The 13,963-nt window shown below is 40.9% G+C and overlaps 1 protein-coding gene and 1 long non-coding RNA gene across 4 annotated transcripts; one reads left to right on the top strand and one right to left on the bottom strand.

Moving 5' to 3' along the window:
- Positions 1 to 629: 629 nt before the first annotated feature.
- On the bottom strand, positions 630 to 13,210 carry LOC111868169 (serine protease 41). 3 transcript variants are annotated; one of them, XM_023858596.2, is made up of 9 exons: positions 12,976 to 13,210; positions 12,282 to 12,414; positions 11,429 to 11,565; positions 9,707 to 9,823; positions 8,885 to 9,191; positions 7,600 to 7,823; positions 6,805 to 7,013; positions 3,609 to 3,791; positions 1,404 to 1,488 (listed from the first exon to the last, which is right to left on the bottom strand). In XM_023858596.2, exons 1-8 carry the CDS (start codon positions 13,112 to 13,114, stop codon positions 3,618 to 3,620), a joined length of 1,440 nt encoding a protein of 479 aa, XP_023714364.1. In that variant the 5' UTR covers positions 13,115 to 13,210; the 3' UTR covers positions 1,404 to 1,488; positions 3,609 to 3,617. The 3 variants fall into 3 exon arrangements, with proteins under 3 accessions (XP_023714366.1, XP_023714364.1, XP_023714367.1); XM_023858598.2 differs by lacking the exon at positions 3,609 to 3,791 and having other exon boundaries at positions 630 to 1,488; XM_023858599.2 differs by lacking the exon at positions 1,404 to 1,488 and having other exon boundaries at positions 3,716 to 3,791; positions 6,810 to 7,013.
- On the top strand, positions 1,413 to 2,577 carry LOC111868170. The gene is made up of 2 exons (XR_002843470.1): positions 1,413 to 1,505; positions 2,332 to 2,577. It is a non-coding gene; the product is annotated as an uncharacterized LOC111868170 (long non-coding RNA).
- Positions 13,211 to 13,963: the final 753 nt, after the last annotated feature.

Below are 13,963 nucleotides of genomic sequence, written 5' to 3'. Positions count from 1 at the left end.
GTTTCTTGTCTTCTTTCTCTACTCTACTTCACCTTCCTCTTCCTCTTCATTGTCTTCATCCTGCTCTTGTACGTCTTCAGGTCCACAGAACCAGTCTCGTATTTCTGTGTTTGCTGTATAGCCAGTTGCATTTTCATTGTCATTTTTAATAATAAGGATTTAACAGTTTGATTTGTTTCATTCTGGTCCGTCACACTAACGATTACAAATATAAATCAGTTTTCAGTGCTGCTGTGCTGTTTTCAGTGAAAACAGCACAGCAGCCACGAGCAAACCCTGGAAGATATAAAGAACCTCCACATCAAGATAGCCAGGTGGCACAATATCTGCCCCATACAAGAGGGACGATGGGAGGACAAACACGAGCCTACATGGTTTATGAATTTTAATTACTGACAATGCAAAAAATTTTTAATTAGCATCAAGAAATTTTAAATAATTTTTAAAAACTTTACATTCCCAGGAAACTGCTGTGTTTGTGAAATGTTCTATTCGGTGTACTATGCATTGTAGCATATAAGTGTACGTACTTTCCATCTAACTTATGTGAAGGTGGTTTCCTATTTGTAGTGACATTTGCCCTCTGAAGATGGTCCGCAGAGACCGAAACATGTAAGGGTGTTAAGTTTCTCATATAGTAATAAACTTACAGGTCACATTGGACGGAGTGATTTATATTTGTGATTTAACAGTGTTTTGTGGGTTAAAGAAATCTGTTCTCAGAAGTGCAATGTTTTGATAATCAAATTATAATACAATTTATTTATGTGTATGATATTCAAATAATTGTGCTCTATTAACACAGCCAAAGGGATCAGTTTCTTACATGTATAAGGTAAAGTTGTCCCTATGCTTAGTTAATTAACTGCCATGTGATTAAGATGTCTGCGGAAGTGGAGTTACAGGACGACACAAGCACAATAGACCATTAAAGGTCGCAGTGCTAGGGCCAGTTTCATGGCTCACCCCTCATACTCATACTTATACAGCACAACACTAGATTAAGGTGAATGGTTAGCTGCCGGAACCTACTGGGTAGAGGCTGTCTGGGCTGCAGAGCCCATCCGGATGCTGTGGAGAGGAGAAACATGTCTGTCCCCCCAGTGCTCTGGTCATTCAGTCTGCAGCCTACTTTTTCACTATACTGACTGAGCTATATTGTGCACTGAAGCTGAATGGTGCAGCTTGTCATGATCGACTGTTTGCACAATTTTAGGCCATCATTTTATATGTTCAGAATCACTGTATATCCGAAGAGCAAGTAGTTCTATTCATCTGTGGAAATGTCATTGGTGTAGGACTTCCTGACAACGCAGATGCTGGTCCAGGTTGTGGGAGAAGTTCCCCTGAGGCGAGAGACCCGCACAACAGAGGCTAACAAACAGAAAGACTTCCTAAGCACTCCAGGGTCTTCTAGTCAGGATGAGACAGATGGACCAGCGCAGTCTCAGAGCAGTAAACGCAAGCGTGCAGAGCAGGACCGTACCTCTGCGAAGAAGAGAAAGGTCAGATCAGTAACAGGTCTCACTCTTATGTGGTGTGCAGGCTTTAACACCACATTTTTGTTAACTCAGGGAATACTTTACAGTATGAGAGTTACAGCAGTGTAGGCTTGTATGGCAAGTCCTTGGTTTTGAATCCTGGCTGGGTTACTGGCATTGCTGACAGGGTTATATGGTTTTACTCAGTCTCCCAAGACAAATCGCAGAATAATGTCTTCGAATAGGCCATGATCACCTCCTTCAATATCCTTACCTACTCACTATTCATCAATATCTTCTCATCTTATTTGATGCTACATAACTTAATGTTCATTTATTGCAAATATGAACGCTTGTCAACCAGCCTCATCTAGCCCAGCAACATATGCAGACACTCACTCAAGGTTTGTGTTTTTTTTATTGCTAGTGGGGTGGGACTAAGTCCCTTGTACTGTGGCCACTTCTGGCCTATTGTACCAGCTCCAGATGATGGGCGAGGGTGATTGTGGAGCAGTTGGTGGAATGAAGATTGGCAGGGGAAACCGAAGTACTTTGAGAAAACCTGCCCCAGTTCCACTTTGTCCACCACAAATCCCACTTGACCAGACCCGGGATTGAACCCGGGCCGCCGCGATGGCAAGCCAGCGACTAACCGCTTCAGCTATGGCGCTTGTGTTTTGCTTTGTTGATTTTAAACCTTTGTGATATGAAACCTGTAGAAAATCTGACAGTAAAGGGATGAGGGCACACAGCTTGAGTAGTTCTTTATGAAGCTCTTGTCAGTGCTGTAGGGACCATAGCATGTGCCGATAACGAAGAGTGTTTTAACTGATGTGTTGTGTGTTTTCAGTTGGTTGCAGATGATTAACAACCAGAATGCCACAGCAGTTTCTTCATATGCAGCTGTCTTGTATTATACCTGAACAGACATTTGAAGTAGAACAGGCTTTAAAAACATGCTTCAGAGAGGAATAATCAGAAACAAGTGCACAGAAGCATAGAGTATGCCTGCAAAACTACGCGAACTAGGTAATGGTATCATTGTACCATTTGCAGGGTTCAATAAATGTCAACTTAGTGGACAAGTCAAATGCCATTCATGTGTTTCACTATACCGGTATCTTGCAGAGGAGTTCCATTGCTAATGGGTGTGATGGTACTCGAGACTTCACACTGATCTCGTTTGTCTAGACTTGTATCTGGGGTGTGCTTGGTTCAGACCTCAGATGGAACACCAGCTATTCAGGCAGTGTTTTCGTGGTTTGGTCAGTTTCTCCAGGAAAGTCAGTTTTCTTGCTGTCTCGTACTGTGTAGCCTGAGATACTGAAAACATTGTTGAATAACTAATAATAAAGACTTAAGAATTCCTTCCTACCGTTGTATTCCCATCCAGCCCTCACTTGCATATATCACTGAGTCCAAAGCCTGTGTTACTATGAGAGGTTATCGTGCGATTATTATGAACAGAATGATTAGATGACTGGAGGGGAATGTGGTGAAGTATGCTTGAGGGGAAGCATAACAAGTTGAAGAGTTATGTGAAATGGGTTGTTCTATGGGAAGTGCAACACATATATGGAAACCTTGTAGTGTATAATAATTTACTTCTTGCTAGCCATACTTTTTAGTAACCACAGACAAGTGGAGAAGGCTCTTGAGCCCTCTCTGTGTGCTTGAAAAAATGACAACTCGTGTAAATTATGGATCCAGTGTTATACCTCCTTTTTATTTATATGTCTGGTTGCCTCGATCTTAGAAAACAAGTTTTTGTTTTCTGTTTCCCACCAAGGACCTGATAAAGAACCTCAAGAGATGTTATGAAATTAACTCCACATTAGAAGCCATTTTTCTAGAGCTTGTGAAGTCCATAACGTGCATACTCAGTGATTGTGTGATTTCAGAATATCTGTCAGGGCTGTAATGTATGAGATCGGATCAGTGGAAGGGTCATGTGTGGAAACTACAGCTAGAGGTGGGAACTGTCAAGTTTTCCTGTTTGCTTCTTGATGAGTATTCCACTCATCATTTTCTGTCTCAAAACTTCTGAACTTGGGGATTTATCTTCAGTTACAAGTCATCTTGTAAATGTAATGCACACGTGAGGAAGTATTTATGTTGTGACAGTACCTGGCACAGTCAAACTTCTGTCAGCACGAGGTAGATCCAGTTCAGGTAGAAGGTAACACGAGTTGATACGTCTGGCAACAATTTGCTGGCACACTCTGTGTGTGACCCAAAGCTGGTGATGCCTACAACACTGTAGAAACCATCCTGCTGCTCCTGCACTGCCAGGGGCCCCCCACTGTCACCCTGGAAACACCACACAAGTTATGTTTCCATATCTGCTGGCAGAGCCCAGGAGTTCAGCACCAGAGGACCATTGAGCCTCTTTAACTCCTCGTATCATGAATTTATATTTAATGAATCATTTTCTTTTAAAAATTAATACTGTGACATGTAGACCGATTGCCAAGTAACAACTCTGTGTAATGTTTCCACAACAACGAGAGGACACATATTTTCTGTGTGGCTGGTGCCGGGGCTATATAATGATCAGCTGCTGTTACTAGAGAGTCTTGAGATGGCAGTTAGAAGAGTAGGAGGTTGGTGTGAGATGGCCACCAGCCTGCGAGGATGTCCACTGTTGGTAGACATCGCCAAGCAGCGCAGTGAAGACCAGAACTTTGTGTGATAATGATTTGTGAAGTGTAGTGTCACGAGCTGTACGAGTGTCCACTAAATATGATTACCACTCCAGACCCAATCTATAGTTACACTTATTACATGATAATATGTACTTCTTTTCATTACGTATAATGAACTTTAGCCGCAACGAAATCATGTCAAACCTTCTGTGTGTTGTTGACCCTACCTCTCCACACCCAGCTGCTATTTTTCTTTTGTGGGTTTGTTATGATGCTGTCAGTAGCTAGACAGTATATAGTGTAACCNACACACAGGCCCGGGAAGAAATCAGACGCAAACTTCGTGTCAGTCAGTCATTCACCGCTTCTTTGTAACTTGTTATGTGTGTGTGCCGCAGATTAAGATAAAGTACTGATTTGAAGTTATATTCAGAAGTGGATCAGCAATAAGCAACTAAAAGTGTGTGAAACATAATTAAATATAGATTTTAATTGTGCTTGGATAGTATGTGTTCTTTCTTCATTCTTTGAGTTGTGGCCCGTCAAGGCTCTGGGATAAGAGGACTCAAGCTCTACCGGACCAACAAACCCACATCCTCAATAAATTAATCCAAAGATCAAAAAACCCTGAGATTTAGCGCAAGAAAGAACAGCGAGAGCGACCAACGTGTGCGGGCGAGGTGAAAGAGCAATTAATAAGAACAAGGTAGGTGAAGGTGTTAAATATAAAAAGTGAGAAATGGGAAAAGGAGGCCGGAGCGGTTAGAATAGCGTTGAATTGTATGATGACAGGTAAATGATTTAGAATGAAACAGTCTTGACCTAATCGAGGTGGTATCATTGAAATCGTCTGGGGGGACTTCGGAAGACCATGCAAAACCTCTGTCAGGGTTGATATTCAGACTGAACACCACCTGAGTACAAGCTGAGAGTGTCGCTGCTACACCCACCCACTCAGCCTCTGTATCTGACATAGTCAGATCATCAACTGTATCTGTGAGTTCTATTTAAAACTGTTCCATACTCCATCGTGACTTAGAAGTGAACTGTTGTTTGTCAGTGTTGATTCCTTTTCTTCACTCTATGGTTTTTGTTGGACCTTCCCCTGGGCCACTTTGTCCACCACAAATCACTCTTGGACTGACCTGGTATTGAACCCGGATGTGTGCAGATAGTAGCTGAGCTGTGACATGACTTGCTGTACAAACTGCAGTGGTTCTTTAATGTTAACTGAAATGAGAGGGTGTAGAGTGTGGCAAACAAAATCCCCGCGCTGCTACAACGGAATGCAGCGCAACAAGATCCAACATCAGCAAATGTACTCTCAGATAAATATATATTTGGTCGTCGACTTACGACCGACTTCCGTTCTGACTGACAGGTTGTAAATCAATCTGGTCGTATGTCGGCCATATATTTATTAACAGTATTTTTTAACCTTCCTAATCTTTTTATCATAATTTATTTTTAAAACTTTTACAATTTAATAATCTTTTATTTTTCATTTTAAATACAGTAATGTTTTATCTTTTACTTAGTGATACTGTACATATTGTGACATGTTGACCCCTACCTCCCCAGCGGCACGTAGCGGTAACGTAGCGCTCGCGTAATAGGCGATTCATAACCCCTCTGCTCTCCCGCGGTGACGTCACGAGCGGAGCCGACGTTAGCCGAGTCCCCGCAACCTTGAAGCTATGCAAAGCGAGTGAACAGCGGTGACATCACCAAGGGGTAACAGCATCCTAGGCTATACGCCACGTCACACTAGCAACAGCGAACGGAATAAAAGCCGGCTGAGCAGCAAGCGAGAGTCAGTGTGTTATCAACAGTGCTCAAGGTAGCAGCCTGGGAGTGTGCGATAACAAAGAAGTCAGCGAGCGGAAGACTTATTGTGTGCTTTCGAGACTTAGTGAGTGCTGTAGTACAGTTATACTTGGAGAGTGTAATTCAGGGAGATTTGTATAGCTCCCGCGTTATTAGTACGTGAAGATTTTGTTGTAGGGTTTGTAAACTGTGGAAACCCGTAACATTGGATAAGTAATTGTAGCCGTTTTTTGTAGATTGTTGAATAAACCAATTAACGATCTCTATGGCGTATTCAGTAACGAAACACGTTACAATATCTTCGTTTCTACGCCTAGGCTATCTGTACATACTGTGGTCATAAGTCGACGACTAAGTGTATTTCAATGAGTAGCTGGTGACTGCAATGAAGAATATCATTTAAGAAGTTTTAACTCTATTTTTAATTCTAATCTTAATGTTTAAATATATTTTAATTAATAATTAACATCACATTCACATGCAGTATATCATTTTAACATACAATGCAAAAGTTTTGGCAAGATAGACGAGCACCTGATGATGGCTGTGAAGGGATAAAACTTGTCATGACAGAGAAATAGGTCAAGACAGTAAGTTGCGTTTGAGACAAATATGTATATAGTATATATATACAAATAAAAGAGGATTGGCGAGGAAGTGGTTGTTACTGTTCCATGGTGTTATTTGGGCATTCACATGGACTGTACGAGGAAGACGTCAGGGTTGCAGCAAGTAGGGTTAAATGTGACCGGGTTATATTGAAAGGTTCCTTCAGAATGCAGTCACCACCCAAATGACCACACCTTATATACAAACAGGCTGCGTGCGGAAGTTCAGGAATATAGCCATACCGTACATGTTGCTGGAGTGCCTGGTCCAGCACACAGCTGGCTGTTCTCGATTTGGCGCCTTGCATTCATATTCCACAGCTGGTTGCAGATGACATTATCCAGGATGCGTACAGTTGCAGAAAGTAATACTGATGTTGGCCCTGACACTGAGTTATTTCCTGTGCGTCCCCAGCCAGCGATGACTCCATAGCGACCGGCATATGTCTCATCTGTAACAGGATGTTCATTACAGAATATTTGCTAATGAGTTTAAGCTTGGTGCTTGAAAATGTGGAGATAAGGAGACAAATGGGGAGTTCATGCCCACAGACCACAGGTGTTTGTCATGCCATGGGAAATAGGAAGCACAATGCAACTGTAGCAGCAGTGGCAGGAACTGCTTGCCCCAGGGTTTGAGAGTTTGGCCACACAGCTGTTTCAGATTTGAGATTATGCTGCAGTGCCTATGAACATTACTGTCCTCTAGGAGATGTCACTGTATAGACTCGATCATCAGCAACATTTCAGGGGAACCTACTGCCTCCGTCTTCATGGTAAAACAAGGTGCCCAGTTCCTTGAAAACGGAAATGGTTTACCAGACCACGCGGCATCACATTCCAGATGACAGTAATCTTTAAAGTAACTAGTCTGATGTCAGGTGCAACAAACGATTAAGTACAGATGTGACAGACTGGAATACTAAAGAAAAGTTCTAAGCACAATAGAACATTGAAGGTCACGGTGCAAGGGCCGGATTTTATAGCCCACCCCTCATACTCAAAGAAAAGTTCTTCCCAGAAATTATTGTATGTTACCAGATGTTGGCGGCAGGCAGATGGGCCTGATGATGACGCTGTAGCTGACAGGCTGAATCAGACGTAGTAGTGCAATGTCATGTCTAGTTCCCAGGAACTGAGGGTGCCTCACTATTCTGCTGAGACGCAGCGCGACCTGCCTGATATCTTGCACTGTGTTCCAGTTGTGTATACCCAGCAACACTGTGAAGCGTACAATGTCTGCTACAGTTGGTGCTTGATCGCTGTGGAGAGAACAGTTCTGGGTCACCAAATATTTTTTCTTCTTTCCTGGCAAAATACTTCTGAATGAGACCTTGGTGTTCCTGATGGTTAGCATTGCTGCCAGTTACAAAGATTTACAATTCAGTGTGGTCTCAGAATCCTGAACATTTCTGATATTCCCCATGTTCACAAAGTTTTGTCATACATGAGGGGAGTGGTGCTGGTAGGGGTGGGAAGTTAACGGGTGAGAGTGACCCTGTGGATAAGCAAGATGCCATGGAGTTGTATGCAGGGAGCAAATGGAAAACACTACATGTTCTTAAACTTGATATTAGATGGACTGAGAGGCAGCTTAGCCTCAGGATAGGAGGCCGAGTGGCCCCTGGGCTGGTTTGATAATGATAGGAGAGATAGACATCACTGCCCCTGCTTGAAATCGAACTCCTACCATCCAGAATGCAGCTAGCAGTTTTACCTACTGATCTGTCCCTGCTGTGATATGGAAGGCACATAGAAACATATGCACTTGACAACTTTGACACAAGTGACCAGTGCCTTACACCTTTATCATTGTTTCTGAACCAGTGGGACTTCAAAGCTGAGCAGTGGCATATAAGGTCTCTAAAGTAAGGTAAAGTATAGGTATGGGGGAGTGGAGGTATAGCTCCACCATTCTTGATCTCAGCACTGGGTGGAGGTGAGTTGTCTGCTTCATGCAATGGTCATTTTACCCGCAGGGAAAGAGCTGCCAATATCTATTGTGTAAAGGCTTGGTGAACCCCAGGGCCATCCTGGATGCTGTACAGTAAAGAGAAATCTCTCCTATCCCAAGCGGTAATCAAACCATAGCTGTTGAGCACACTGCTTTACCAGCTGGGCTCTCCTGGATGTTCCCCAAAATAAGAAATTCTATTAATGATCAATATAATACTGGAATGTACATAATTATAAAAATACAGTTCTTGGGAAAAGCAGAAGCTTTGTTTTTCCTGCTGTGGGGCAGAATGATCAGTGGATGCAGAAGATTGAGAATTGCCAGTCTAGACCACTGAGTCCAGGACAGGGAAATATGTACACTTACAATAACAAGCAGTGAGCTGCAGTCAGCACCCACTCATGAGTGATGAGGGATCCCCCACATCGGAAAGAATAATCAAACATCAGTGCTGCGACCCAAGGGAACACATTGGGTGACTCCATACCCCCTATTATCCTGCTTGTTGAGACACCTTTCGGCCGTGTGATGCTGGAAAAACGTTGCTGCTTTGTTCTGAATGTTGGAAATGAGTTCAACGTCACGTTAGGTTTCGGTGTTGATGATGATAATGAGTTTTCTTTTGAATCCATGCTTGGGTACAAAGCATTGGCAATGCCACAGGCTTCCACCACTGCAAAAGGAGAACTAAAGTTAATCTGATGTGTAAAAGGTACATATATGCATATGTAGTGGCCTTATATGAGCCTTATACACTTTTAGATGTTAATAAAGTACAGGGTTTTGTTTCTTAGAGAGCAGCCACTTGGCAGATCAAGAAGAAGACCATTATGAAAGTATGTTGTACAGAACTGTGTTTTACCACAGGCTTTGAATATTTGGGTTCAGAGACTAAATTAGTTTGTGCTCTTTCTACCAAACATGATTAACTCTCTTTTGGGTTGTGTTGCCATGTGTTGATGTTTGAAAAGAATGTATTGCCTCCATCCACATGGTCCAGAAATAACCTGAACAAGGAGCAAGTAGAGAAGATGGAGGGTTTACTTTTCTACATGGCTACATGGTGGTGCATCCCAGAAGACAGTAGTCTCTATAGTCAGCTCTGAGAACCTCTGATCTCACAAGTTTGTTTATTTATTGCCACATTTTCCTATGCATTCAGTAAAGAAGCCATTTCATCACAATTACCTGGAACATGTACAGATGTGCAGTTAATTTGAGCCAGTCGGATGTTCCAGAAAGCATTGGGACTCTGTGCAGTTACCACAACCTGCACCTTACTCGTGCCCCTCACATTGATGACAGCTGAACAAGAGCATTAAGCTTTAGGTGTATGTTGGTACAAGTAAACTAGACATCATTGCATTTAACCCTTTCACTATGATAGATGGAATATCTCTGATGTGCAGTCCTGAACAGTGTGCATGTAGACAGTACAGTATTGCTAAATATACAGTGCTTTAAGAGTCTACCAAATCTTGTAGGAACATTAGTAAAATGATTTTTATTACGAGAAAAGGTCCTATTAACACGAGTCAGATGGCAGTTTTTATTTAAAAATGTCATGAAAACTTGAAGACTAAAATAGATGTTAGATAATAATGAAATATATTACAGATATTTTTCAAAGTGTCCATCAGTGAATTGAATGCACATTTGAGCACAGTATATTGGAGTCTTTGGCAGCAATGTGCATGTGTTATGCTTTTTTGCTAGTAAACTGACGAAGGAACTGAGGCAGGTTGGATTTTTAATGATTCTGACACAACTGAAGACTGTAGCATCAGATATATGTAGTTGATGAATTGCAAAAGGATTTGGAAGGAAATGGTTGTGACTTAATTGAGGTACTGTTCCAACATTCACTTGGAGAGACTGAGGAAAACCACAAATAACTATATCCCAGTCAAGATTAAAACCAATTTTCTCCTGAGTACAAATCTTAGTGATAGCGCTAGACCAACCTGTCTGGTGTTTGGTTTTCTGTTGCATGTAGTCTGTATGAATGAGATGGTATATGCATTTGGTGTAAATGATGAGGCACTTAACAGGTTATTTGGTAGACAAAGGGCTGCAGTGGGATATTCTTTTGTTATGTGTGTCTATACAGACAAGTGTTTCATAATTTCTGTCTTTAAGCATTCTGTTGCTGTTTCCTTCACATATATGAAAACGAGATATCAGTTTTTCCATTACACAACATGTATTCTGTCCCAATGTTTACAAAGTGGGTGGCATGTTCTAGCACGTATGTACCATCTTAATGTCATCAGTTATCTCAAGGCATGCATATGCTTTATATCAAGAGATATGCTTGTATATATTTAGTATGATAAGTACATTGGCATTCTAATTGCATATTAAGCTTTAAAAATGTTATCTATAAAATAACCAGAAAATAAATTATGTTGGATTTTAGGTTATCACCGATAAGAAAGAAGAGTGTGATCTGTGTTGTAATGCTGTGTAGTTTGGTAGCTATTCCAGTGACATTTCAGAGGAACTTTGGGGTCTGCTACTGAACTATACAGCATTATAACACAGATGATCATAATCTTCAAAGGTAAATTAATTATTAAAAAAGTTGGTACATAGTATTAACAGATGTACAAGGCAATTGGCATATATTACTGTGGATGTTGTAGCTAATTTAGCTGTACACAGTATTACTTGTTTATTTTTCTGATTCACCACTAGAAGTTTTTTGTTAATCTGCATGTTGGATGATTTGGGGGTTAACACAATTGGCACTGGCTGCATAGGTGTATGTGACATGTTGCTTGAATGGTAGATGGTACAACACTATGGAAGTTAAGAATCATCATATTTATCTCCATCAGACATACAGGGTGTCTTTAGGAGATCAGTTTTGGGCATTTTAGAGACAAGACAAATATGATCTGAACTTACTGGACATTCCTTGTATCAAACCGCAGAAGGGCACATTGTATCCATCCAAGGTCTGTTTATACTGTAATATTGTTACTGAATCCCGTGAACAGGCCCAGTGCACGGCAGGAGAAAGTATGGCTTCAATGAACTCCACCCTAGAAATAAATTATGAATTGTACATAACATAATTCTTGTGCATCTACTTTTTTTTTTTGTTTATTTTTCTTGAAAGCTATAAGACTTGAGAAAAGTGTATTTGGTATAAAATGTTTTATTTTTCTTGACAGCTTTTCTCTAAAATGAATTTTGGCTAGATAAATGTTTAAGAACTACATTTATTATGTGTACAGAAACATGTGTATATCTTCATATAGTGTCCAGTGTCTGAAGTTAGCCACAATTGGAATTTGTTAACACATTTTAGTAACCATTTTGAAGTCTGAAAAGGAGAACTAACTAATTGCATGGAGTTCAGTCTTTCTTGAGAAGCTAATCATTGCTTAGCTACTTAAGGAACCAAAAGAATTTTAGTTCATTAGCTTTTTACCATGGTTACAAGAGCCCATCACTGATCTCTATTCTGAGCCAAACATACCAGTCCATATATTAAAATTCTATTCTTTTTAGATTAATTTTAATATTATCATCCCATCTACCCCAGGGCCTTACTTGTTGTCTCTCTCCTGCAAGTTTTCCTACTAAAACTGAAAATGAGACAGTTGGTAATATTATTATTAATCTTAAGGAAATCGATTGAGAGGCTGGAAGATAGTGTAACTAGCTTAGAATCATGCCCTGAAATGGGCTTCGATAGTGACATTTTTTTTTCAGAGAGTGGCTGGTCTGAGGCAGATATGTTGTATCTTCATACTTGACTCCACACACGTCTTGTCTAGGAACCATGGTGAATGCACAGTTGATAGGCTCCGTGTTAATGGCTGGGTAGTTGGGATTCCGGAACAGTGCCACGTTGTCAGATGTTGTCTGACCACAAGACTCTCTGACTGTAACAGATATATCATCAGTTTGTATTGATTACTTGACAGTGCTGTATTAGAATGTGGTCTTCTTAGATCTGACACTATGTAGTGATATGACATTATCAATGTTTTGGAGGACACTGCTGCTACCACTTTCAGGGTTGAAGAGAAAGCCAAGCAAAAGTTAATTGTTTCTTGCTTGTTTGCTTGGTTTATTGTTTGACACTGAAGATAGAGGCAGGGTGTACCTCCATTGGTTAACTTATACCATACTCATCCCAGGTGATAGTCATGGCTGTGAGAACCCCAATCAGGGACAAAATCTGTGTTTACAGACTTTATGAGACAACTGGTGGCCAAGGTTTCTTTTTCTTCTTCAGTCAAACCTTAAATTTTGGTTCACTTATTGCACGCTTAAAATACAGTTTAGTTCCTTATTTCTGTTGAATGCAGACTGTAAACAGTGCCCCAAATGTAGATCTAGCATATGACAATTATTAGATAGAATTACGTGCATTAAATAATACAAGGAGATCAGTGTAATATGAATAATATGAACCATACCACTGCATGATGCATACTTACAGGAACAGCATACACCTCTCGAGGACATCTGTGGTTCAATGCAGTAACCTATAGATTCACCCCCTGACTGGTCACAGTATTGCCTTGAGGTACAGGTCCCCCTCTCACATGGTACAATGCCCCCAAATATGCCAAACATGTCTGAAATGAAGGTTTATAAAAACACATATCTCTAAATAACATATAAATCAAAATGAACACTGGTCAGTAAAAGTAAAGTTGTCCCTGTGCTTAACTAATTAAACACTGTGCCATGAAGGCGTATGGGGGAGTGGTTGTATAGATGCACATTTTCTTGACCTCGACACTAGTTTGAGGTAAGTGGTCAGCTTCACGTCCCGGGAACACTGGTCAGTGATGTCAAAATTTAATCAAATTATTACTGATCACAAACATTGTGAATTTTGGTTAATTATTTGGGAAATGCAGTGGAGCCCCCATTTAATGTGCATGAATTTAAGAATTCCTCATTTAGGTGATCATATCCCCTGGTCCCTAAGGAAACCTGAAAGTGGGGTTTCACTGTGTGTGTGTGTCTGACATTTATGTTGGGCAAACTATGACTGGGGCAGGGATTCCTACAAGAACTGAAGAATTCCCCTTCAAATCATCACTCTCTAATAATCCATACTCATTTATCATCATCCTCTGAAATGTGTACCTCGCATACCTGGTGGGTTAGCACAGTAATAACATATCTACTGGTTCAACTCGAAGCCTCAGATATCCTAACTGCGAATTCTCGCAATTTTCCCCAGTTACTTCAGTTGAATTCACAGGTAGAACATTAGAGAAAGGTCACAACCACTCCCTTTCACCGAGAAGGTTGGCATAGCGGTAATGTTCTAGGTTTATATTTGGGAGGTACTCGATTTGGACACCGGCTATCCTGACTAAGGTTTTTGGTGGTTTTTCCCAGTCGCTCCAGGGAAATAGTACCTCAATTAGGTTACTACTGCTTCCTTCCAAATCCCTTGCAATTCACTGT

This window comes from Cryptotermes secundus, unplaced genomic scaffold (genome assembly GCF_002891405.2).
Source record: "Cryptotermes secundus unplaced genomic scaffold, Csec_1.0 scaffold9396, whole genome shotgun sequence".
Lineage (NCBI taxonomy): Eukaryota > Metazoa > Arthropoda > Insecta > Blattodea > Kalotermitidae > Cryptotermes > Cryptotermes secundus.
The sequence above is the reverse complement of the archived record's forward strand: the minus strand, read 5'-3'. Positions and strand labels throughout refer to the sequence as shown.

Bases quoted from the DNA above. Each gene is read 5' to 3' on its own strand.
- LOC111868169 (XM_023858596.2), bottom strand. From the start codon at position 13,114: ATGTTTGGCATATTTGGGGGCATTGTACCATGTGAGAGGGGGACCTGT. The intron at 11,566-12,281 runs GTATGAAGATAC...ATTTATTTCTAG, and splicing joins CAAGACGTGTGTGGAGTCAA to GGTGGAGTTCATTGAAGCCA. The intron at 3,792-6,804 runs GTATGGCTATAT...TGGTGTTTCCAG, and splicing joins GCACTCCAGCAACATGTACG to GGTGACAGTGGGGGGCCCCT.